This window comes from Aythya marila (assembly GCF_965140915.1).
Source record: "Aythya marila genome assembly, chromosome: 1".
Taxonomy (NCBI): domain Eukaryota; kingdom Metazoa; phylum Chordata; class Aves; order Anseriformes; family Anatidae; genus Aythya; species Aythya marila.
The window spans coordinates 194,667,384-194,691,159 of NC_139042.1; the positions used below are offsets into that span (position 1 = coordinate 194,667,384).

Below are 23,776 nucleotides of genomic sequence, written 5' to 3' on the forward strand. Positions count from 1 at the left end.
GTACTTCTTGCTGTTTATTGCAGAAGTGTGGCAATGGAATTGTACCTAACGTTCTTAAAACCGAGCCAGAATTTGGCTAAAAAACTTTTAGACTTCAGTTTTACATGGTGAATTTCCTGGCCTTTCTCTGTAGACTTATTCTGATGCTGTTTGTAACAGTAATGCTAATTCAGAAACAGGTGTTCTTGTAAATCTTGTTTCTTGAATATTTAGCTTGCAAAGTTAAACATAAATGTCTTCAGTTCAAGTTTTATATACAAAAATCTTTATTTTTTTTTTAAATATGGTATTTCTTATTTTTTCATGGAGTTTGCTTTGACAGAAATAATCAAATTTTGATCATTAAATGTGTAATAAGTAATGAGAACTTAAAGAGAATGTTCAGAATTGAAACACAGAGAAATTATTAGCTTAATGGTTTCTGCTGCAATCTCTCCCAGCACAGTATCTGTTATCTTAGACCCACTTGAAATCACCAGCAAAATACCTGCTAATGTAAATGGGATTCATATTTCATATTCACCCTTCCTGTTGGATCCAACAAGATCTAATTTTATATAATTGTAAATGAAAACTTCTCATTTAGTGTTGATAAGTTTTCTTTTAAACATTTATTGTTCCTTTGTGCAATTTTAGGGAGTACATGGGCCGAAAGCATATGTTGCTACCCAGGGACCATTAGCAAATACAGTAATAGACTTTTGGAGGATGATATGGGAATACAATGTTGCCGTAAGTACCTAATTAAAAACAAAAATTGTGTATTACTCTATTTCATGGTACAGGGATTGTGTATTTCTTTTTGTCTGAGCTAGCTATTATCAAGAATACTGATGGTGATTTAGTCAATTTTTTAGCAGTAGTTCATCCCAGATCTGAATTTTGTAGCTTAAATAGCATTCTGTATGTCATTATTGAATTTAAAAATGTAAATAAAGTGTAATAATTTAAGTGTATGTGAAATTATGCATTTTTATTAATAGGTCAGTACTTGATTATGTTTGTCCTTTACAAGACCTTACAGCTCTGACTTAGGGTGGACTATCAATATCAGATGTAGAAGCAGCATTTGAAACAAAAGCCTGCCTTTCTAGTTCTGTTAATTTTGGGTTACTTGTTGGTTTATGTTTTCTACATCTCTTCAAATAGTTACTGTCAGGAGTTAACTTCCAAGTATTATTCAATATGGACTTGCCTAATTTCTGCAATTATTTTTTTTTGTTTTACCTGACATGTAAGATGTAGTTACTTATTACTGTAACAAATAGCATATCTTTTGGTGCTTTTTATTGTATTATTTATTGTATTGTATAGTACTAGTGGTGTGGATTATTTTGTATGGGATAGAACTTGGATACTATTTTAGAATTAAAAGAATATACATCTGCATGTAAGAAGATACTATTAATTAATCTCTTCAATAGTTTGAAGTGTACCTGTGTCTTCTCAGTTAGAAGCAAGCAGTAAAGTGTTTGTGAATTTACTTGATCCAAAGCTAGATAATGTCAAATGTTTTTTTTCTTTTCAGATAATTGTAATGGCCTGTCGAGAATTTGAAATGGGAAGGGTAAGTATGCTAATATGAACATAAGTGAGCGTTGCCCATGTAGGGCAATATGCCAATATCCATGAAACCGTGTGAAATCCATAGCTATAAAAGTCATCTGCCAGACTGAATTAGAATATATGCCCTTATATTTCTGTGCAAAACAAATAATATGACTGGTCTTCCTTGTTCTGTTCGTAGTGTTATATTATTATCTGGAAGTTCTATCAGTGCAGTATACATTACATTTTTGTATAAAGAACTGAATTAGTTGTCGGTCTGTGGACATGTTACTTAGGATAAAAGTCCTGCCCTTACTGGAATGTAGGCCAACTATCAAAATCCTGAGTCCTTCAGAATTTCCTGTCAATTGATACAGCTGCAAAAACAATCTATCTTCTTAAGTCTCTGTTGTATTCTTAAGACTGAGAAGGAAAAAAATGTGGTCCAGAATTGTTAACTCTGAACTTACACAAACACTAAATTTGCTTTTGTAGCTTCCCACTGTATGACGCATACTTGCACATATGTAGGTAGTCATGAAGTTCATGTCCTGCTTTGTTTTTTTTGTGCAGTTTTGTTTGTTTTGGATACCAAAAGAAAGGACATGTTAATATCTTAAAAGAAGTTTAGCTACCACTTAATCACCAGGCACCGGTAGCCACATATTAGGAAGCACCGAATAGGCAAGAAAATAAAGCATTAGAGATTATCATCATCTGCTTTTTCTGCTGTTAATCATCTTTCAATATTACACGTTAACTAAATTAGAATTTTTTGTTTTTACAGAAAAAATGTGAACGCTACTGGCCGTTGTATGGAGAAGCAGCAGTAACTTTTGGACCATTTCGTGTTTCATGTGTAAGTATAAAGCTTTGTAAAATAACTTTGAAGGATTTAATGCTTCCATAGCTTAAAATAGCTATTCAACTTGTATCAGACCTTGTATTACAAACAAATACTTCTTTAGTTATTCAGTACCAAACTTTAAACCAAGAATCTCAAAAGAAATCCATGGAAAGTGATGTGTCCCTGTAAGCTTTGTGTTTTTTTTTTTGGATGCTCCATAATTTAAAATAAAAAGCGGGTAACGTACATGCACTGGTTTTGTTTCTTGTGTCATTTCTTTAGATTTAAATCGCGTAGTTTTGAATGTCTGTACCATGCTCAAGAATTTAGATAATAGTCATGCAGGTGTTTCTCTCCATTAGCACTTGTGCATTCTGGATGTGCATGAGAAATGAAAGCAATACTGGAATAGTTTATTTTCTTTAAGGTACATGAAGTTAAGTAGCATGAACAGAGAAAATGGAAACTATAGTTGTTATGTTTTTTTTTGTTTTGTTTTGTTTTTGTTTTTGTTTTTTGTTTTGTTTTTTTTTTTTTACTTCTGTTGGTAATGGATATAATAAATAAATAAAATATTTCCTTTGCTACCGTTGTTGCTCTTCGAAGCAAAACAAAAATGAGTATCGTTAAGGAGGTCTGAAGCTTTTCCTGGAGAATTCCCAAGGTGAACTACTTAAGCTATAAATGCAGAAAGATGAAAGTATGCATGCTTCCATTGCATGTTGCATCAGTGTTTTCAACAGTTCTGATCTCTAAGCATAACTGCTAGAACACCTAGTTTTGATACTAGCTTATAAATGATAACTTAAGGATTTCTGAGAGATTAAATATGCAGAAAGAGGGCCTGTGGATAACTCCTACACTAAGCACAACAGGGAATTGAAAGCAATCATTCTTTTGGCACCTTGTCATCTCAGATTGCACAAGAGTACAATTTCTGAAACCCCAGTGCATCTTTGCAATTACCTATCATATCTAGAAGAAGTTGTATAGTAAAAGAAATCAAGATGTAATTATCACTTCACAAAAGGGGACCACTTACATAGCAGACGTTCACTTTGTTGCTTGTGAGATATTCAGAACATGAGTGTAAATAAGGTATATGGGAGCCTAGTCACAAAAAATAAATTTGGGAGTTTAAGATCAGTGTTCCTTGGATGTGGAATAGTATCTGTTTGACTTCATACATGCCCGTTTATGTATGGTCTTTCTTGCTTTAAATATGTTTGCAGCCAATTTTGTCCCAATTCTGGCTCTTGGAGTTGTGATCACATCAAGATTTTGCTTCCATATGATGCCAGGGTCCATCCAGTCTTTCACAACGTCTTTAACAGTAGAGGAGAAAATAAACTGTGTGTAGGATGATTCTTCTCCTTGTACTTGTTGCCAGCTTTCTAGCAAGGACTTTTTAATTGGGATTATCTGGGTTATCATTATTTTTATAATATAGTGGACCATGAATTTGATGAACTTTTTCATATGGGATTTTTTTTTGTCACCTGTTCTTTCTGATATTCACATCATTGTGGACACGCTTTCTGGTGTCCTTATTTTTATATTTCCCATCTGGTAGTTTAATCAGGTCCTTCATAGTTTAAGTTATGACAAATAGTGAATGACACCTATTTAGCTTCTTTATATCACATTTCCCAGTTTTCTGATTACTAATTTCAAATGTGTAGATTCTCTCACATTCCAGCACTTAACCTATTCCTATGCTTATCTAGTCTGGAAGATGAGTTTCCCATTTTATACCATAAGGGTTTAGTTTTCTAACAGCTCTGGTCACACAACAACACGCAGCAACTTGATCACAACCTAAAGGTAAAGCTGAGTACTGATAGTTCTTTTGATGATGGAATGATTTTTATTTCATTTATTGCTTCAAAGAAGAACTGTAAGAAATAGGCAGGACAGGATTTTTGTCTCAAAATGCTGTTGTGGTTCCCTTTCATTGTATCCTACTGATGTCATATGGATAATTTTGATCTTACTGGTAAGTTAACAAGTCTGAAGGTGCTTGCTGCTTGTAATTTCCAGGATTGCTACAGAATTTTCAGAACGTATAAGTGTATAGTTATCTTCTTAACCTGAGGCTGACTTAGACAACAAGTCTTTGACATCTTCTGTTGTTATTGCTATCCTTACAGATCAGTAGAACAGCCTGAACATAATACTAGTCTAATGTTACTAGAGCAACATAATACCCTTCTTAGCTATTTAAATACTTTGTGGCACTTAAATCCATTGAGATTCAGTAGTGTATTTTAAAGCTGTTATGTCAGCTCATTTGCTTTCATTAATCTCCACAGGCAGCACTTCACATTATTCTCTGTTTCTTCTGTATGACACTGGTGTCCCTTCTATTAAATTGGTATTTCTCTGACACTCTGGTTAGCTTTTTTAGCTACACCAGTTTACAGCAGTAAAAATACGCAGGTCAAAAGTTCCTGGATCACCTTTCTGCTAAGGTGGTTCCCAGTACTGGAAAAATTATGGGATCAGATATGTACCACTGTGAGTACAGGGAAGGAGAGAACAACTTGGTGATCCGGATCTCTGAACAGTTGTGAAACTACACCTTAAAAATGGCCTTAACTGTTATAAAAGCTCTCTTTAAAGCTGGAGGATTTACTCAGGAGCTAGTGATTCAGTATTCCCTGGAGCTTCTGAAACAGTGGAACTGAAAACCCCTACATGGATTGCCAGACTGTTCTTAATTCTCCATAGCTTCAAGTTATCTGTTTGGAACAGAGTTGCTGCTATTTTCTAGTTGATATACTTTAAAAAGCTCAGTTAGAGCTAACATGCCACCTTATCAAGTTGTTATTAATTCTGCCTTGAAGTAGTCTACCAAGAACTAAGTATACTTCAAGTTGATCTTCTTGGGAAAGCATGTATCTAAAAATTTTAGTCCATAAAGCTTCTGAGTAGCTTTTTTCTACCTCAAATTGATTTAAAATTGATTTTTCTACCTAAATTGATTTTAAAACCATTGGGGGGGAGGAGGGTTCCTTTCCTGGATCTAGTGGGTGATAGTCACATACCTGACAAGTATTTGTGAAAAGGATCAAGTGTACATCATAACGGACTTCTGAGTTGTAGCTGAGGATGCGTTACCATTTGGTGCAGTGGTGGTGTACGTGGGCTCCATTGCTGCTAGCTATGCAGTATCTCCTACAAGGTAGTGCAACTATTTTCTTGATGGAACATGGAAAATTCCCACTATGAGAAAAGAACTTAAGACACACATGCAGTCTCTTAAATTCACTGTGGAAAGCTGGAGCGTGTAAGTTTTCTAAGGCACCTTCGGTTAGCGCTCTTACTGATATTTCAAGTACAATAATATTGCTTGACAGGTGCAGTATAAACCTTCTTTGGTGTTCCAAAGGTGGATTTGAAAATCCTAGGAGCCTAGAAGTTATGTTTTTTGGTCACAATCAAGATAATTATAATGATCCATTAACATGCACCCCTAGTTGAAAATAATCAAGGTGGGGTGGAGTGAAAGTGGATGTGAAAGGACAGAGTGATAAAAGGCTGAAGCTGATACAACAGAAGTGTTGGAAAAGGATGGCTGTGGGAGGAAAACTGTTAATGAATTAATGCATGGAGAAATAAAGCAGAAGTAGTGCTTTGAAATACTATTACAAGGACTTTGTTTCAGGTGCAGCGTATTCACTTAGAAAACACCCCTTTTTATTTTAAATAAAAGCAAAATCTTTCACAAGTGTCTTGTGTACAGCAAGCTATGCTGTTGCTGTTTTAGAGTTAACATTGATCGTCCCTTTCTGGGAAAATCATAGATATGCAAACAGTAAATAAATAAAGAAAAAAAAAAAAAAACAAAAACTGAATTTGAATCTTAGTTATTTTACTGCATGCTTCATATCCATCTCTTTATCCATTCATTATTGTTTTCTCTTATTTAGGAAGCTGAGCAAGCAAGAACAGATTACTTCATTAGGACATTATTACTTGAATTTCAAAATGTAAGTATGTGAAAAAAATTTCATCTTTCTCATTTTTCAACTTTGATTTAATGATTGGTCAAAAGTTCTTAAAAATCATACAATGGAGGGAACTGATCAAATCTCCTTACTTTTTTAGGTGCTGGTTGTGTATGTAAATCATCAGCGTAGAGGTGATGTTGAAAGTCTAGTATATAAGAAAAGCATAGTGAAACTGTTTTTTTTCCTCTGATGTATGTTCTTGGTTAGTCAAAGTAATATAATCTTTAATAGCGTGTGTTAACTAGAAAGCTGCTGTGAACCTTGCAGAATTTTACTCGTTACACAAGCTGAAAACATGACTACAAACTAAATCAGACTTGTCAAAAGAAACTGTTTCCTTTTAGTCAACTTCTTGGGTAAAGTGTAAGTATTTGTTAGAATTCATCCCATAAACTTGTATTTATTGTCCAGAGGGTTTTACAATGTTAAAGGGTATTTCTGATGCCCATTAATATGTTTGTACTGACAAATAAAAATAAAGCAAGAAGGACAATGTCATGATCTTTTCAAGTTTTCTTTCTCTTTAAAAAAAAAAAAAAAAAAAAAAGTACTCTGCTCTATGGAGTTCAAATATTTCTGAACATACAATATGTTCTTGCAAGTTAAGTTACGTTATCTTTCTGCTTGGTAAACTTCTGCAAGGGAAACAGGAGAGTGGCGTGTAGTTATATCCAAGGGTTAAGATAGAAATGTACTTTTAAAAGAGAGCTCAGGACTTCTGAAGAGTTTTATCTTCAAGAATGCATGTTTGGTAAGCCAATTCACATACAGTATTTGCTGGCAGTTGAGCATAGTTATAATTAGTCTCTTTATAGAAAAAAATAGTTCATTCATCTTGGTTAAAATCTTGTGTCTCAAAGAACTGCTGTAAATCATGAAACTGACTGGATAAAGCTAAGTATCAAGTGTGTTGATTGTATATAGGATTTATCTGTTCAGTGAAATAAGAGCACTTGCATTCTCCTATAAGGGTTAAGAGCGAATGAACTTAACTGCCAAATTTGGGGTGGCAGTTCATTTTTCTGAAAAGTAAGCCAGTAAAAAATAAATGAAGAGCTCTCCTGCAAAACCACAAAGGTTGACAGTCTGCTTTAAAGGATACCTGTCATCTTGATTGGCATCCTGTAATAAGAAATTGCTTATTACAAGTTAGTTTCAGTTGGGCTTATTTTCTTTAGCAGTACTTTGTTCCGTGTCAATGACAGATCACAACAGTTGTGAAAACCACTTCATTATTAAGTGGTGTTTAGCATGAATTTGTGTTAACTGCAGCTTCCTAGGTGTTTGTAGCAAGACATGAATTTAAGCAGTTCATCTTGTAGTGTTTCCTGAATGCTCAAAACTGACCATGCTATGAAACCTTTTATAGCAGCAATTGTCTGCGTAACAACTGTGGTTTTTGTAACATTTACTGAAATGGTGCACTTAATTTCTTTTCAGTTCTGTTTTTAAAAACCCCAAAGCAGAACCTAAGTTATTTTTAATACTTGAACTTTGTGAGAACTGGCTACTTCAGAAACTGTAGCTTTTCTTATAGTTTGCTTGCATATACTGTAAATGCAAAACATATTCTCCTACAATTTGACTCCTACAATTTCATGGGATGCCTGTGTTACATGAAAACTGCAGCTTTTACTTAGTTTTAACATGTTTTTGGTCTTAGCCCAGAGCCCAGAGTTTACGTTCTTTTAAGGAGTAATGTAGGGCTTAATGAGATACATTGATGTTCAACCTCAGCAGCTGATAAAATGATCTTTCTTCAAACTTACCTAGGAAATTTGTTTCCGTATTTCTGTGAGGTTTTATCTTCCTGTTAGAAACAGATCTATGCTGCATAGATGGGCAGTGAATTGTCGACTTTTCATCTTATCTTGAAGAATTCTAAATATAGGCTTGAACTAGGGAGGAAAATATGTGTTTGTGGTACAAATATCCTCTTAAGATCACTTTCCAGTTTTCTAGAATAAGAGACAAGACAAGTCCCTTCTGTAAACTTTTCAATGGAGTAGCATTCAAAACGCTACATGGAGGGTAAAAAATAGAAAAGGTTATAACTACGTAAGTTAGCATATAAGTTATTCCAATTCCTATGAGGAAAAACAGCTTGAAACCTAAAGATTATTTTAAATTAAAACACCAGGTTCTTTCTTAAAGTTACAATAAAAAAGGACTATGAAGGTTCTTCAGAGTTGTTTCTGACAGTTCTGCAGATGTGAAAAATCAGTCTCTTTAAATGTAATTAACTGGAAGTTCTTGGTGGACCATAGTAGGAAGCTGTAATTTTTCTTCTTCCCTGCTGATGTCATTGGCTTTGCATAATCAGTTGCATTTCTATATAAATTTATTTTCTTAGACTGGGTTTTCTTTTGATTTTACTAGCTATGGTGTTTTCACTGGTTTGATAGTGTCCAAAGTAGCTGTTTCAGGTGTAAGATAAGTTTATGTGCTCACAGACCCACAAGTTTACTTTAAAATAAGTGCAGTAGAGGAAGGGGATTTTCTTCTGAGTGACAGAAAAGAAAAGCCATGGAATGTATGCCCCCCCGATAGGCGAGAGGGGACAAACAGTATCAACAGACACAAAGGCTGAGGTACTCAACAACTTCTTTCTCTCAGTCTTCCCTGCCATTCAGGCTTCCTGAGCCTCTGGGCAGTGGCTGGGCGAGCAAAGTCCCTCCCACTGTAAGTGAAAAGCAGGTTTGAGACCACCTGAAGGAATTAAACAGGTACAAGTCTATGGGGCCTGATGCCATGCATCCCAAGGTCTTGCAGGAACTGGCTGATGGAGTTGCCAAGACTCTCTCTATCATGTTTGAAAAGTCCTGCCAGTCAGGCCACGTCCCCAGTGACTGGAAAAAGGGAAACATCACTCCTATTTTTAAAAAGAGTAGAAAGGAGGACCTGGGAAACTTACAGCCCAGTGAACGTCACTTGCCTCTGTGCCTGGGAAAGCAATGGAACTGATCCACCTGGAAGAGATGTTACGGCACGTGCAGGACAAGGAGGTGATGGGAGCCAGACAGCACGGCTTCACCAAGGGCAAATCCTGCCTGACCAATCTGGTGGCCTTCTGTGATGGAACGGTTGCATCAGTTGTCAAGGGAAGAGCAACCAATGTCATCTACCTGGGCTTCTGCAAGACCAGAATCCATATCCAGGTGGAGGCTGGTGATGAGTGCTGTCCCTAAAAGGTCCATCTTAAGACCAGTGTTGTCTAAAATCCATGGGATCGAGTGCACCCTCGGCATGTTTGCAGGTGACAACAAGCTGAGTGGTGCAGTTGATACAATGGGATGGCGAGATGCCATCCAAAGGGACTTGGATAAGCTTGAAGTGGGCCAGTGTGAATCTCGTGATGTTCAACAAGGCCAAGTGCAGGGTGCTGCACCTGGGTTGGAGCAATCCCAGACATGAGTACAAACTGGGAGATGAACTCACTGAGAGCAGCCCTGCAGAGAGAGAGTTTGGGGTTCTGGTGGACAAAAGGCTCGACATGAGGCAGCAGTGTGTGCTTTCAGCCCAGAAGGCCAACTGCATACAGTATTTTCATACAATAAACAGCTTTGATTGTCCAAGCTAACCAAACAAAGTAAGGAGCCTCACAGAAGTACTTATTTCGTAAAAGCCTCTCAAATATTTATTATTTACACATTTTTCCCTCTATCTCCCTTAGGAGACTCGTAGTGTCTATCAGTTTCATTATGTTAACTGGCCTGACCATGATGTCCCATCATCTTTTGATTCTATTCTGGACATGATCAGCTTGATGAGAGAATACCAGGAACATGAAGATGTACCAATTTGTATACACTGCAGGTATCAAGTACATTTATTTTTAAAGCTTATATACTTCTTTAAATTTAGAATTCTGGTATGAGTTGCACTAGTTTTCGTTTTCTAAGAAGGAATGTTTGCTCATGTCAAAACGTAGCTCAAAACTATATAGTCCTCATGGCCTGAAAAATTCATGCCACGATAAAATTTGATTGTTTCAGCTGAAGACACAATACCTGTCATGAGAGAATTACTCTTTGAAAAGGAAGTAGTTTTGTGGTTCTTAAGACATTTAAATCATCATTAGGACAAACTATGAAGATCATTGCAGGTCATATATGGAGGAACATATATATTTCAACATGGAAACATTTATCAAAGGCTCCTTTTGCAATATGGTAGGCTACAGAGCAGGTGCAGACTAATCACCACACTTTAGCTTCTGAATGGCAAGCCTTTGCTTCCAAGCAGCAATTTCATCCTTGACTTGAAATTTGGCTAGCAGAAATACTGCTGAAACTAACCTGCCATAAAAATGTTTTGGCAAGGTGATGATAAGTTCTCTGGGAAGTTTTTGATTGTGATATTTGAACCTTTTCTTTTTTTTTTTAAACAGCAAAAGTTAATGTATGATATGTGGGAAAAACTGAATTTAAATTAGTAAGCCAGATAATAATCAATTGTTGGAGGCTTATTTATTCTTTATAACTTGGTTGTTCTCTACAAATGTAGAAATCTACTGCATGCTGTTTTAATTTGACATTATAAGTAACTGGAGTCTAAACCCAAAAGGAACTTCTTTAATACTGAGATACATTTCACTTCGTCCTGTTTTTCTTGAATGTTAGTAAAACTTTACAACCATATAATTCTAATCCAACAAAAATACATCATTACAACTTTATCTGTAATATAGATGCATTCATTCCATTATAAAGAATAAATGTGATTGTTAACTGTCATTTTTTGTAACTTGCTTATTTTCTGCTTTTTATCTAAAACTAGATACGATTCTGAATCAGAAAAATGTGGGGACTCTGTGAATGTGTTGTTCTTATACTTTTACAGAATCCCTACTTTTGATGTAGTGGTAACTAGGAATAATGTGAGCAATAAAAATGTCAACATGGAAACATCTTCCATGATTGTGGTTCTGATTGCTGTGAAAAACTTACATTAAAAACGAATGTTCTGTTTTGCACTGCTACATGTTTGATTTTAGTGTTATTGTGATACACTGTGCAAGCTTAAAATAATAGTCAAGAGATTTAATTTTCTTTTCCATGTGGACTCTGGAAACATAAAAATTGTAGTGTCTTTTCAACCGTTTAGAGCAACTTCTAACATAACAAACTGTTTGTGTTCGTAGTGCAGGGTGTGGAAGAACAGGAGCCATCTGTGCCATAGATTATACATGGAATTTGCTTAAAGCTGGGGTAAGGAATCTTTAAAAAAAAAAAAAAATTTTTGTGACATTCTATCATTTCATAACAGTGATGAGCTCCCAAACGTACTAAAATTGTGCAATGTTTCAAAACATTCCAAAAATCTTACAACAGATTGGATATTTAGTTTCATCTTTCATCATTTTTGCTTTTGCGTGAACTTACTTTGTTTTGACAGTAAGTTTTTATCTTACAGAAAAGTAGTTGTAGAATCATACTGTTTGAATATATTTCAATATAAAGTGACTCTGAATTGAACCTTTTCAACGTCTCTGGTTAATCTTGTAGCTTCTGAAGTCTCAAGATTTCAAATGTATAGGGATGAACAAAAATACTGGGATTTCTAGGTTATGCAACATCGTTATTGTTCAAGTGCCTTATTAATCCCACTTGCCATCAATATAAATTGGATGTCTCATTCTCAAAATTCTTTAAGTGTTCTTATCTGGTCTAAAACAAATGTTTAAAACCAATTCTGGAGAAGAATTGTTCTTCAAAAAGAATTCTAAATAGCTTCGAAGTCCAGAGAACAGATTGTCCACACCTACATAACTCAGACATGCAAAAGCTGATAGACAGCCTAAAGTGTTGCTGTTCTTACAAATAATTGTCAATATCATTGACTTCCTTCTGTATTTCAGAAAATACCTGAAGAATTCAATGTATTTAATTTAATACAGGAAATGAGGACGCAAAGGCATTCTGCAGTGCAGACAAAGGTACAGTTTGAAATGGATCTTTCATACCATTGTTCTTTTAAAGATCTCATGCACTAATTTTTATCTCATGACCTACTCTAGGAGCAGTATGAACTTGTCCATCGAGCCATAGCACAACTGTTTGAAAAGCAGCTGCAAAAATACGAAAGTTGTGCAGACTGGAAGATTGCAGATGGAGTGGTATGTATCTTTCCCATATGCGTTTCAATTAGTTGTGGCTGTTAGATTCTGATAACAGTTTTTGCTGTAAAGTTGAATTTTTAAGATTGTGTTCAATTGCACTAGGGAAGATGCAGAACTTGGACTACAAGTGTTTTTTACCTGACTATGGAGTTACACTATACTTAGCTTATGCTGAAGACTTGATTGTAAAAGTTATGTCAGGTAATTGAAAGAATAGTTACCATATATACCGAATGTAACTGCATTGGGGAAAGCTAGAAAGAATTCTAGCATGAATGAAACACAGGACTTCAGTGCAATATCTAAATTGAGAAATGTGCTCGTACCTTGAAAAGGTGATGCTAGTTGACAGCTGCTCTTTGTTCTTTTGCATTGACTAGCATTAGTTACTGCAGAACTGGTATCTTGATAACACATTAAATTTTGTCTAAGCATGACCTTTTGGAATTTATCTGTTAAATAATATAATGAAGAGCAAATTGAAATTAAACAATCTACATGTGTGTATGAACTCTACTTGTTCAATCTTTATCTTAAACTCAAAAGGCAAAATCTTCATCCAGGTTTTCTTCTGCTCCCTTTTCATAGGAACCCAATTTTAAACTAGTAGCCAAGCATTAATCTGATTCTTCAGCTGAGAGCTGGGTATTGCATGGTATTGTGTGCTACATTGGTCCTGTCCCAACACAGCCTTGGTGTAGCTGAGCAGAACTGGTAATGAGTGATCATACTAAGCTGTCACATGGCGTTGAGGTAGTGTTTGCACTGGAACATGTTGGGGAAAGGAAAAATAACTTAAACGCCTTTGTCAGGAAGTTTCTTGCTCTACCCATTTAATAAAAGTGGAAAAGAAACTCAAACATATATACTAATTAATGATCATGGCATTTGAGGATTTTTCTTTACATCTTTCCTTTTTAAACTTCATAGTCCCTGATTTATTTGTTTTTATTTTTTTAATGTTTGATATATTTTCCAGTTTACTGCTGGGCACTACATGAAAAATGGCTTGTATAGTCTGTCTTTTCTTTCTTCCCGTGGTCCAAAAATGCATACTGCCCTTTACCTTTGTTTTTATTCAGGAATTGTTGTAGCTTCTGTAGCCCTTTAAAGGGACTATTAGTAGTGTCTTGAAGACCCTTTGAAATATCTGGAATCATGAAAGCAATTTTAAATCTGAAGTGGTGAGGACTTTTTTTTGGCCCTTACAGTAAATCACGAAATAAGAGATTGCCTTTAACACTCAAATACAGTATTTTCTACAGCTTTCTCAAAGGCTGGACGTACCGCCTTTATTATTTCATCATATTGAGAAAAAAAAGTTTTATTTTAGGGGTTTAGCTTTTCTATATTGTTCTTTCTAGAAAGCCTGAAACTTTTTTCCTTCCTGGAAAGAAAGGCATGCATCATTTTATTAACTCTCTTTAGAATCTGTATCAATTCATGCAATAGTTCTCAGGTCTGGAGTCATGAAAAGAAACTTTGTGGGCTAAATACAATATGGATAGGATAGGCTGTTTTAATTTAAATGAGTGGAGTTTGATATTCAGCCTAGCTGGATTGTAAATTCTCATTTTATTTCTGATGAATGAGTATGATAACCTTTGGAAAGTGCAGATATATTGGCTTTGTACAGAAGGTTCCTTCCCAGATCTTATTCTGCCTAGCAGAAGTGAGCCTTTACTCTTTTGCGCCAAATGTACAGGAAGCCATTTTCCTGTTAGTAGGTTGGGTGAGAAACATTCGAATTCATATATAGGAATAATCGGATTATCTTAGGACAATTCATCCTGAGCATGTTTTGGTGGTAGGAAATCCATAACCCAGCAATGAGTTTGTGGATGTCTTTGTTGTCTTCTGGCTTTGGAACTACTTAGTTTTGGAGCATATAACAGTATCTGAGTGGTGGTTTATATTAGTAACAGTTAAAAATCTGGATCACAGTTTATAGTGGTCACATAGCCTAACTATATAAATTAAGCTGTTTTAGTGGAAATTGTCATGACAGCATGCTGGCTGCAATGTTATGGTAGTTTTCTGTCTACAAAGTACAGTTTTAGTGTGTAGGGAAGCTCCAGTTACTTCTTTCCCCCCACTGTAGTTGTCCTAATCCTTGTGCAGCGTGTGTGTATTAGAAATAGTAGCTATGACTAACTAATATATTGCAGTGTTTCATCATTTATAATCTAAGCTCCTTTATTTGTTACTTCAAAATAGTGTAGCAGTTTGTGCTACACTGCCAGTAGAAGCGATGGGATGTCTGGATTGTTCTGCTTCTCAAAGGTCAGTCAGGAAAACAAGTAACCATTTACATGTACGTGGTCATTAAGAGTATCACATTAAGAGCGATTAATAGGATCATGTTCAGAGTGAGGTCCTTAGGTATCTCTTAAAGATGGACAAAAACTATTTGTGTAATTAAGAAACTTCTTTGGTACGAATCAAAATCCATACTTTCTCAAAGATGCTATAGTGACTGTGGAATCTTGTACATGTGAAGGGTTTTAATTGTATTCTGTGAAAATGAATCCAAATAAAAGAACATGCCTACTTCTGATATAGTGCTGCTATAGGAGGCAGTACGGAAAGGTGAAAGACGACTTCCTCTTTTTCATCCGATAGATTTCTGATAGTACTCTGAAGGGCTGGCCTACTCTGTAAGGTTTGTTCCATGGTTTTATAGTCCAATTGTCTTTCCTGCTTCTAGCATTGCTTGAAACAAATTGAGTTACTTAAGCTTTGTAAGCAGAGTTTGCCAGTAACATCACAGTAAAAAGTTAATCTGATTGGCAATGGGTAGTGGCATTCACAGGGAAGTAGCTTAGACACAATGCCGAACGTGTGTTCCGGTGAACTTGCCAGCTCTGCCCTGCTGGAAACAATACCGTAAAAAGTCAAACAAAAACAAATGAGCAAAACAAAAGCCACACTTAGTGGTTAGAATTCCGCTAGAATTCTATTTTATAAATGCAATTTGATGAATTCAAAACCTTGTAGAAAATGTACTTGTGAAATAGTGTAATAATTGTATACTATTACATTAAGTACAGTAGCACTTACTGTGAATTGCTTACATGATTTAAGTGCTCTTAAAATAAGAGTATGGAAAGCACAAATTATATGAGGAAAAGCCTTCTTCAGATGCCAGGAAGCACTTTGGACTGTCCCAGCACTAGACAAATTTCAGGGCAAAGATTCCTTTGCTTCTCAGAAGCAGGGAATCCCTGACCAAATAAGAAAAGACTCAAGTGCTAAACTTGATATTCACAACTATTCCTTCTCTCTCTCCCTCCCTCAAATAGTAGGACTCTTAATTTCTCAAGTGATTAAAATGGAGCAGAGTCTGGAACGTGGCCCTCCCTCCATTGAAACTCTTGATCATATTGCCATGTATTTGGAAGTCAGTCCATCTCTTTTTTCTCCAGTACTGCTGTAAAAATATTACACTTGGTTTTGTGTTTGGAAGCTGAAACAGATGTGAGCTGATTAGTGTTGATCATCTGATAAGATCTCAATCAATATCGTATGTGCTTCTTGAGGGGCATCTCCATGACCTGAAGTGAACCAAGGTTGTCTTGCAAAATGTGAATCAGATGGATTTCCATCGAGTTGGATGTCCTGTGTGTAGGAAAAGGAAAATAGATTAAAGGAGAAGCAAACAACAAAAATTCTACTGTCTGTTGAGAAATGCTTCTTGTTGAATTTTGTCACTTGACAGTAAGAAACATGTTACAGTACTTAAAGTCTTTGTGCTGTACCCTCATCCACTAAAAGAAACTTTATTAATAAACATTTTCCTTAAAATATGACATTTCTAGTACTTAAAGTATCTCTTGCACTTTTTCCTGTAAAAGTGGCACAATTATATTACTGTAGTGGTTTGTGCTTTTAGAAGCTGTGGAAAAAGCAGCTGCTGTAAGAAGAATGTGGATGTCCAAATATTAGTGGTTTGGAAACTAAGTGAAAAGACTTCACTATTGAAATTCTCTTTGCTGTTTTGCATCTTGGAAAGAGATTTTTAGCTGTTATAGCATTGTAAAAAATCTTGTGTGTCTTCAGAGACCTTCAACTTGCTGCCTATGCTCAGAAAGTTGTATTTAATCTGAGTTATTTGAGTGTATTACTTCAGTCTCAAATACTTCTTTTATCTGGTGATGCTCTGTGGTTCCCATGCTGCTTTATGATAAGGGAAAAAGGAAAATCTAGATTCCTTTTAAGGGAAACCATGAGATGACTTCTGGAAGAGTCTTTGTATTAAATTTTATAGTATTTCGCCAGTACAAAAACCTTCTGAGTGACAGTAAAGGTTTCTATGGTGAGTTTCAAAAGAAAACTATGTATTGCATTTCCTGGACAAAGAGTTCTTGAATTGTAGGCAATGCCTGTGAAATCTCAGTTTAAAACTGATCTTCTATTTACTCAAAGTTAGTGACAACTCAGTTTTGTAATTCAGCCACTGGAGGAGGCAGATGGAGAAAGGGACCCACCCTCGGGAGGAGATAATAGCAAAATTTAGGTCATCTGAGCAAGCTGCATTCAGAAACTGCATTTGCCATGAGAATTCCTTATTTATTTGCACGGACACAGGAACGTGAGTTATTTAGTATGCATTCTTGCAGACAAAATAACCTACACTTCCCATCCAAGTATTTGGCTTTATGAAATACTGCAGTGACAAATAAAAAGACCGTATGTGTATAGGACTTAACACTATATCTAGAAATTCCTAGCTACTGTGAGCATTTTTCACTTGATATCGCTCATATCATGGGATTCGCTCATATCATGGGATTCACTCATATCATGGGACCTCCTGAACTGTTCAGCATCTGATCCTTGTAGAGGTAAACATGCAAAAAGCTTCTATTCTTTTGTTTCCCCACGTACTGTTGATGCTTCCATTTTCTTTAAATGAGAAGCCTGCCACAATAGGACAGGTAAGAAAGCAGGACATTTTGCCAAACACTTACTTAATTGAATAAATTGCATATTTGCTAATCCATTTAAAAATACTAATAATTCTGCACAGTGACCCCTGCAAAATACATACATTTTACTTTTTTTCTAAGCTGATGCTTTTCTTTTTCAAAATTGTATTCTGCCCTAAAATATAACATCTGTTTAGAGAACCAACAGAGTGCTGACTGATGCCAATAAGCTGTGATTAGGAAGGCTGGAAGGCTTTTCCTTAATACTGCCATCTGCTCTTCTTAGTGGCTGAGGTCATCCCTGAGATACCCTACATTCGCTTTTCGAGTTGTACTTCTCTCCGTGCTAGTTGTTCGCCATGCTTACCAATACCCTTATTTAGACATGTGACTGAAGGAGAAATCTGAGAGTAGGTATTGCTCAAGTATGCTTAAAATGCTGGTTGTTTGCTACCGCTCCTGACACAGAACTGGGAACAAGTAGCAGAGTGGCTCTGAGTTCAGTAAGCTGGATTTCTTAAGATAAAAGCAAGGAGAAGAGGTCCAGTAGTAACTGAGCACAATCACTTAAATGCTGCAGTAGCATAACGTTAATGTGATGACTGTTTTCATTCCTATGTGGGTTAGCATATCTGTCTACTGCCTTCCTTTTTGTCATCTTCAGCCTTTTAAGTAAAAATCCTCTCCTTACTAGGATACAAGTTGTGTTAAAGTAAGTGAAGCCTTCACAGAATCATCAGTCAGTGGAGCTAATTAAGCAATGTAGTGAAGTTCCTCTTTTTTGGTGACAATTCCTGTAACGTTCTTGCTCCTGACATTTGAGGTTGGACATGTTTCTAAGTATATCAAAGTGTGTTTTACTGCTAGTAGCAAAAATGGTGGAGCGCTGCCTTGTCCCTTGGATTACTTTTGCCTGTTTCAAGCAGAAACTGAGCTTCTCACTGTATAGATACAGAGCCTAAAAAAAATCCAACTGGCATATGTTAGTTTCTTTAATAAGCTCTTCCTTCTGCCTGGGAGAAAAGTGTATCTCAGGCAAAATTCTGTTTGACAAATGTTTCACTTTGCAAAGAGAGCAGGGATGCAGCTGCTGGTTTGTATTCTGGACAAGTTGGTCTACATTGCAGCAGGCACACCCTCTCCCTTGTCAGTAACTCTTAAAAATCTAGTGCTTAAACATGCTATTTGCGTTCCTTAGAACTTTTCTGCTGGTGTGGAACTGGACCAGAATACTTTTCTGGTTTGTTGTAGGGTGGAGAAGTTAGTGGCAAGGGTGGGAAACATTCTCTGTGGTGTCTCACTCTACATTCTCTGTGCCTGATGAAGCTTTAAAGTGCTGTGGAGAAGCAAGGCAGAACATCATGCCCTTCTCCAGGATGCAGTTGCATTAGTTGGTTATAACTCTGCTTGCTGATACAGGGTCTTATTATTGCAATCTTGATGCATTTAGGGCTATCCGTAGTAATGACTACATATGGGAGAAGATCAGAGATAAATTTGCACATCTTGAGGTGAAGGGGACACAACCAGTGAGCTGGAAACAGAATCGCAGTTTTGGGATACTGCGAGTGTCCCCATCTTTGGCACCACCCTTCTGAGTGCTGCTGCGCCTGAATGTGGGCAATCAAGTTAGTTTTTATGTAGGTTAAGGACAAAATCAGTCTGCATAATTGCTCACTACTTGAAGCCAAAAATGTGGAATTGTTTTTTTTTTTCATATTTGACAGGAAGGTAGTAGAAGGATCAGAGGTCCCTGGTAGCATCCCCTTCCATCAATGACTAGAAAGTGATAGTAGACTTTTTTTTTTTTTTTTAATTAGCATGTCTGGAGTAGTTTGCAGCTAAATTTCAGAAGTCCTCTGGGCGCTTAATGTTTTTTCATGTTGTGGAATGCTGACAAAAGACATGCAGGCACAAAGATACCCTTTCAAACTAAATGAGGTTCTGCTTTAAATTTACAGATCAAGCATGGCATTAATGGTACTTTTTTCTTAATATCTCATCAGCCATTTCAGTTGCTGTATTTTCTTGAACAGTGGCTTTTTGGGCAGTGTGTTGTATTGTCAGCACTTTTAGCTAAGAATAGTGATTGTTAGGATGGTGCTGATGTGATAAATCTCTGAAGGTGACTTGATAACAACGTAATCCACTGAGAAGCTAGATTGATACAAAAAGCAGTGCATTAAATCTATTTAAACCTAATTTGTTATGCATTTCACTTTGAGAGCCATCCAATTGATAATAATCCTTGTGTAGTAAGGTACAACATGATTAACTGATCAGTTACAGCTTTTAGTTTATGCATTGCCAAAAATTGTTACTTAGAGTATTCAAGTGATGGAGGTTTAAAGAGGAACAATTCATTGTGATACACACTCAAAAAGATCTGGACTATTGGGCAAGTTGAGCAAGAGTGGAGCAAGTTGGTCGCGTACTGGAACAGGCTCCCCAGGGACATAGGCACAGCACTGAGCCTGTCGGAGTTTAAGAAGGTTTGGACTGTGCTCTTAGTCATATGGGCTGAATTTTTGGGTAGACCTGTGAGGAGCCAGGAGCTGGACTCAATGATTCTTGTGGGTCCCTTCCGACTTGGAACATTTTATGATTCCAAGACTATACTTTAATGTTGAAAATAAATAAATAAATAAATAATAATAATAATAATCTGGAAACCAAAAAGGGCAAAACTTGGTTTGGAACTCAGAATTTGCTTGTGATGTAGGTGTCTAAACTCCAGATGTAGTCAGTAGAGCCAACTGATCTGTTCCCTTCTTCCCAGCATTACTGGCTGGTTGCTAGAATAGTTCTATGAGGTCTCCTGGCTCAGCACCAGTCCAGCTTGGTTGGCTATAATGGGAGCTTCAGTTCTGGCCATCTAAATGTAAGTGGCTTTTAGCTACTCACTCCAAAAGAACTCGATAGTTCCAGCAGTGGTCAGCGGGACAATGAAGTCCCTGTGTAATTTGTCTGAAAGGGCTAGCACAATCCACCAAAGCACAATGGGACATCTATTCTGGAGTACTTCTGGAATATTGCATTTGGCAACTAATTAATAGGAGTGGGCAGGGGAAATTTCAGTGAAGAGCAATAAGGATGATTAGGAGACTTTTTTTTTTCTTTATGGGAAAAGTTTCACTTGGGTTAGTGTACTGCAAAATAGAATTTGATGATGGACTTCACACTAGCAGCCAGTGATATGGCAGTCATTTTAAAAGGCTAATAATAGGAAGGAAAAATACGTGACATGTTGAATCTAAATTTGTGTGAAGGTGAGATCACTTAGTTATGATTTGTCTTCCAAAGTTGAAAATATTTATCAAATGCAAGTGCAACTACTGGATTTGGAGCAGCAATTAACTCGGGGTTCTTTTTGATTGTTTTATAAGACTGGAGAAGGTCTGTCTGTCACCCAATACAAGCAGGTAGTCTGAAAGAAGGCAGAAGCCCCACTGTATGAACTTGATTTTGTGCTTTGAAAAATAATACACCGATAAAAGATTTTTTTAAATTTATTTTAAAGCACTTCTCAAAAAAAGCTCCTTCAGGGGAAAGAAAGTGAAATGTGTATTGAACTCAAGATAACACTAAGGTCCTCCTTGGTTTTGTTTGATCTTTTGCCATGGCATGTGTATGGAAATGGTTTATCAGCCTTAGAGTCTTGCATGCTCTGTTTATATAGAATATATATACATTCTACATAACTGGAGATGTATAAATATGTACAAATATGTATGTATATATCTTATATACTTGTGGTACTCCTGAAATGTGCTTTGCCAAATAAGTTAAACTTATTGTAGACAAATAGATGATTTGAAAGTGTTTTAGAAGTATATGTTAAACCTGACTTGTAAATTTATGGTTAGTCAAAAATTTAATTTTGTTACTGCATAGTAGATTAATTTTATGTTATGTTAACTGATTGTACAGGTGAAAATTATTAGACTGACTAGAAAATAAGCGTTCTTAATAGGAATAATTTGAAGGATATAGAGAACCTTGCTCATTAGTAACCTGAAAGATTAATTTTTGAGAATTTTCTGTGGTGGATTACACTATTACATGTGAAATGTGATATTTGGTCATAAAAATTTGAAAACATGTAACAATGCTGCAAAATTAGAATTGAAATTAATCTATATGTAATTTGAAGTCTTTTCTATATGATAGTCAAAAAAAAAAAAAAAAGTATTGCAATACGCTGTTTTCATGTACTGTTATGGATCCTCAGACCCTAGAGTCAAGTATTGTGCATATCAGCTTTACAGCTATGAATTAATGTTTTTTTTCTTTTAATCAGGATGAGAATAACACCGAGAATGCTGTCAGTTCTTCAGATGCTCAGAAACAGGATTCTCCACCACCAAAGCCTCCACGGACCCGCAGGTACTTAATTATGAGGACACACTATTTCAAGCTGGCAGATTGACCTGCTTTGTAAACAAAAAGTAGAATTAAACTACTGATACTGTGAAGACTTTTAAGATGGATTTTTTGCTATTTATGAACAGAGATATGTATAATACAAATAGATGTCTTGTAATTGGCTTTGTAAATATATAATCTTAATATCTTTGCAGATCAAAGTCTGAATTTACTAATCTTGCAATAAAGGAAGACAAGTAGACAGACACCCTTTTATTAGACAGATCTGTTAGATTTACTACATACTTCAAAATAAGCTCAAATAATGACTCAACGTTAATTTCTGGAGTAATAAAGACAATGAAAAAATATCTCTTTGTTCAAGAAAATATTACCTCACAAAAGGACTTTTAGTGACTAGGGTATGTCATCAAAACGTTCTTTCTTGCTTTTTAGAGGAAAAAATAGTCTCAGCAGTCCGTTCATTCAAAAGGGGAAAAAGAAAATTCTCTCTAGTTCATGAAATGCATAGACTTGCCTTTAAAGAAGTTAAAGGTAAAAGTGAATGGACAGACTTTGTCTACCTGAAATGGGTACCCAACCTGAGCATTAGGCAGCTGAAGAAGCAATCCTGAGTTTGCTTTGCTATCCTGAGTATCCTTGCTAGTGTCTGGAAATATCCTGAGTTGCTTTGCTAGTATCTGGAAGGATGCCCACATCCTGATCTTGCCTGTGCTAAATTATCTATAGTCAAATAGATGAGATTTTCCTTTGGAGTTCCTTCAGTGCTTACCATGTAAGCTAAGCACTGGGGGTTCGTGAAGTTGTAGAATGGCACAAGATACAACCAACACGTTAATACTCGTGCATAGCATTTAGTCATATAAAGAAAGCAGTTTAAGAGTTTAAAAATATAATCTAACTGCAGCAGTGCAAGGTCATCTCAGTAGTGGGAATTCTTGCTTTCAAGTTTTGCATTTAACAGGGCACGAGTGATGTCAGAAGATGACTCTCTTTGAGGGGCTGACAAGAGCAGTGATTAATAAATAAATAATAATAATAAAATAAATATTAAATTCTGAAGTTTTTAAGGTTTGATAAAGGTCTATGTATGTGTTTATGTATTTAAAAATATAATTGGACATAAACATTTGAAAATTGGTGACTCAAAATGGGAAGCAGTGTGCATGTCCAATATTGCAACATCTTTGTTTAAAGAATAAACAGTTTAAAACTGGGTATGTAAGTATTCCACTTCAGACCAGATCTAGAATACTGCATGCAATTCTACTGCCTGTTTACTGAGCATATCTACAAAGTACTAAAGGCTTTTGTCCTATAAGATAGGCAACCTGCTCAGGGAGGGATAACTTATTCTTGTAGTGTTTATCTTGACTTGGAGGTGTCTGGAGGAAGGAGTATGATAAAGTATAACTTAAAACTTTGCTTTTTAAGCTTTTTATGCCTCAAATCCTCTTTTTGGAGGTTACAAGTATTTTCAGGCTATTGATACTAGATCAGTATTTAATTGGAAATTTTTTACTGTTATCGTGTCAGCATGAAGCATCTAGCTTCACTTTTTACAGAGCTTATGGAATCTTATTGCCTCCCCTTTAATTTTATCAACTTGTAATGCTCTATGTAATTCATGTTTGCTGTAACACTTGTGAACATAGTCACTTAGATTGACATGTATTTGCATTTGATGTCAACATTATATATATTTATAATAATTTATAAATTACTAAGATTATAAGATTTTATAAGATTATTACTAAAGTGAACAAGAACAACTCATGCTTTGAGTGCATGCATCAGCACCATATTCTGGAGACTGGCTTTGCAGTTTGATTACTTGTGAAAATCACCTTGAAACTTAAGTCTATGTTAAATTGCTTTGGAGGACTGGGCGGATGGAAAAACATTCTTTTGTTCTTTGTTAGACATGTTTGAC

At 35.9% G+C, this 23,776-nt stretch overlaps 1 protein-coding gene across 1 annotated transcript in view; it reads left to right on the forward strand.

The window, feature by feature from the left end:
• Positions 1-23,776, forward strand: part of PTPN12 (protein tyrosine phosphatase non-receptor type 12) — a 78,185-nt gene that overhangs the window by 36,258 nt on the left and 18,151 nt on the right. Inside the window, exons 4-12 of the mRNA XM_082784906.1 lie at positions 637-732; positions 1,529-1,567; positions 2,336-2,407; positions 6,328-6,387; positions 10,082-10,224; positions 11,552-11,618; positions 12,269-12,346; positions 12,428-12,526; positions 21,758-21,843. Of these exons, the coding sequence (XP_082641032.1) occupies positions 637-732; positions 1,529-1,567; positions 2,336-2,407; positions 6,328-6,387; positions 10,082-10,224; positions 11,552-11,618; positions 12,269-12,346; positions 12,428-12,526; positions 21,758-21,843 (740 nt within the window). The remainder of the gene's footprint in view (positions 1-636; positions 733-1,528; positions 1,568-2,335; positions 2,408-6,327; positions 6,388-10,081; positions 10,225-11,551; positions 11,619-12,268; positions 12,347-12,427; positions 12,527-21,757; positions 21,844-23,776) is intronic.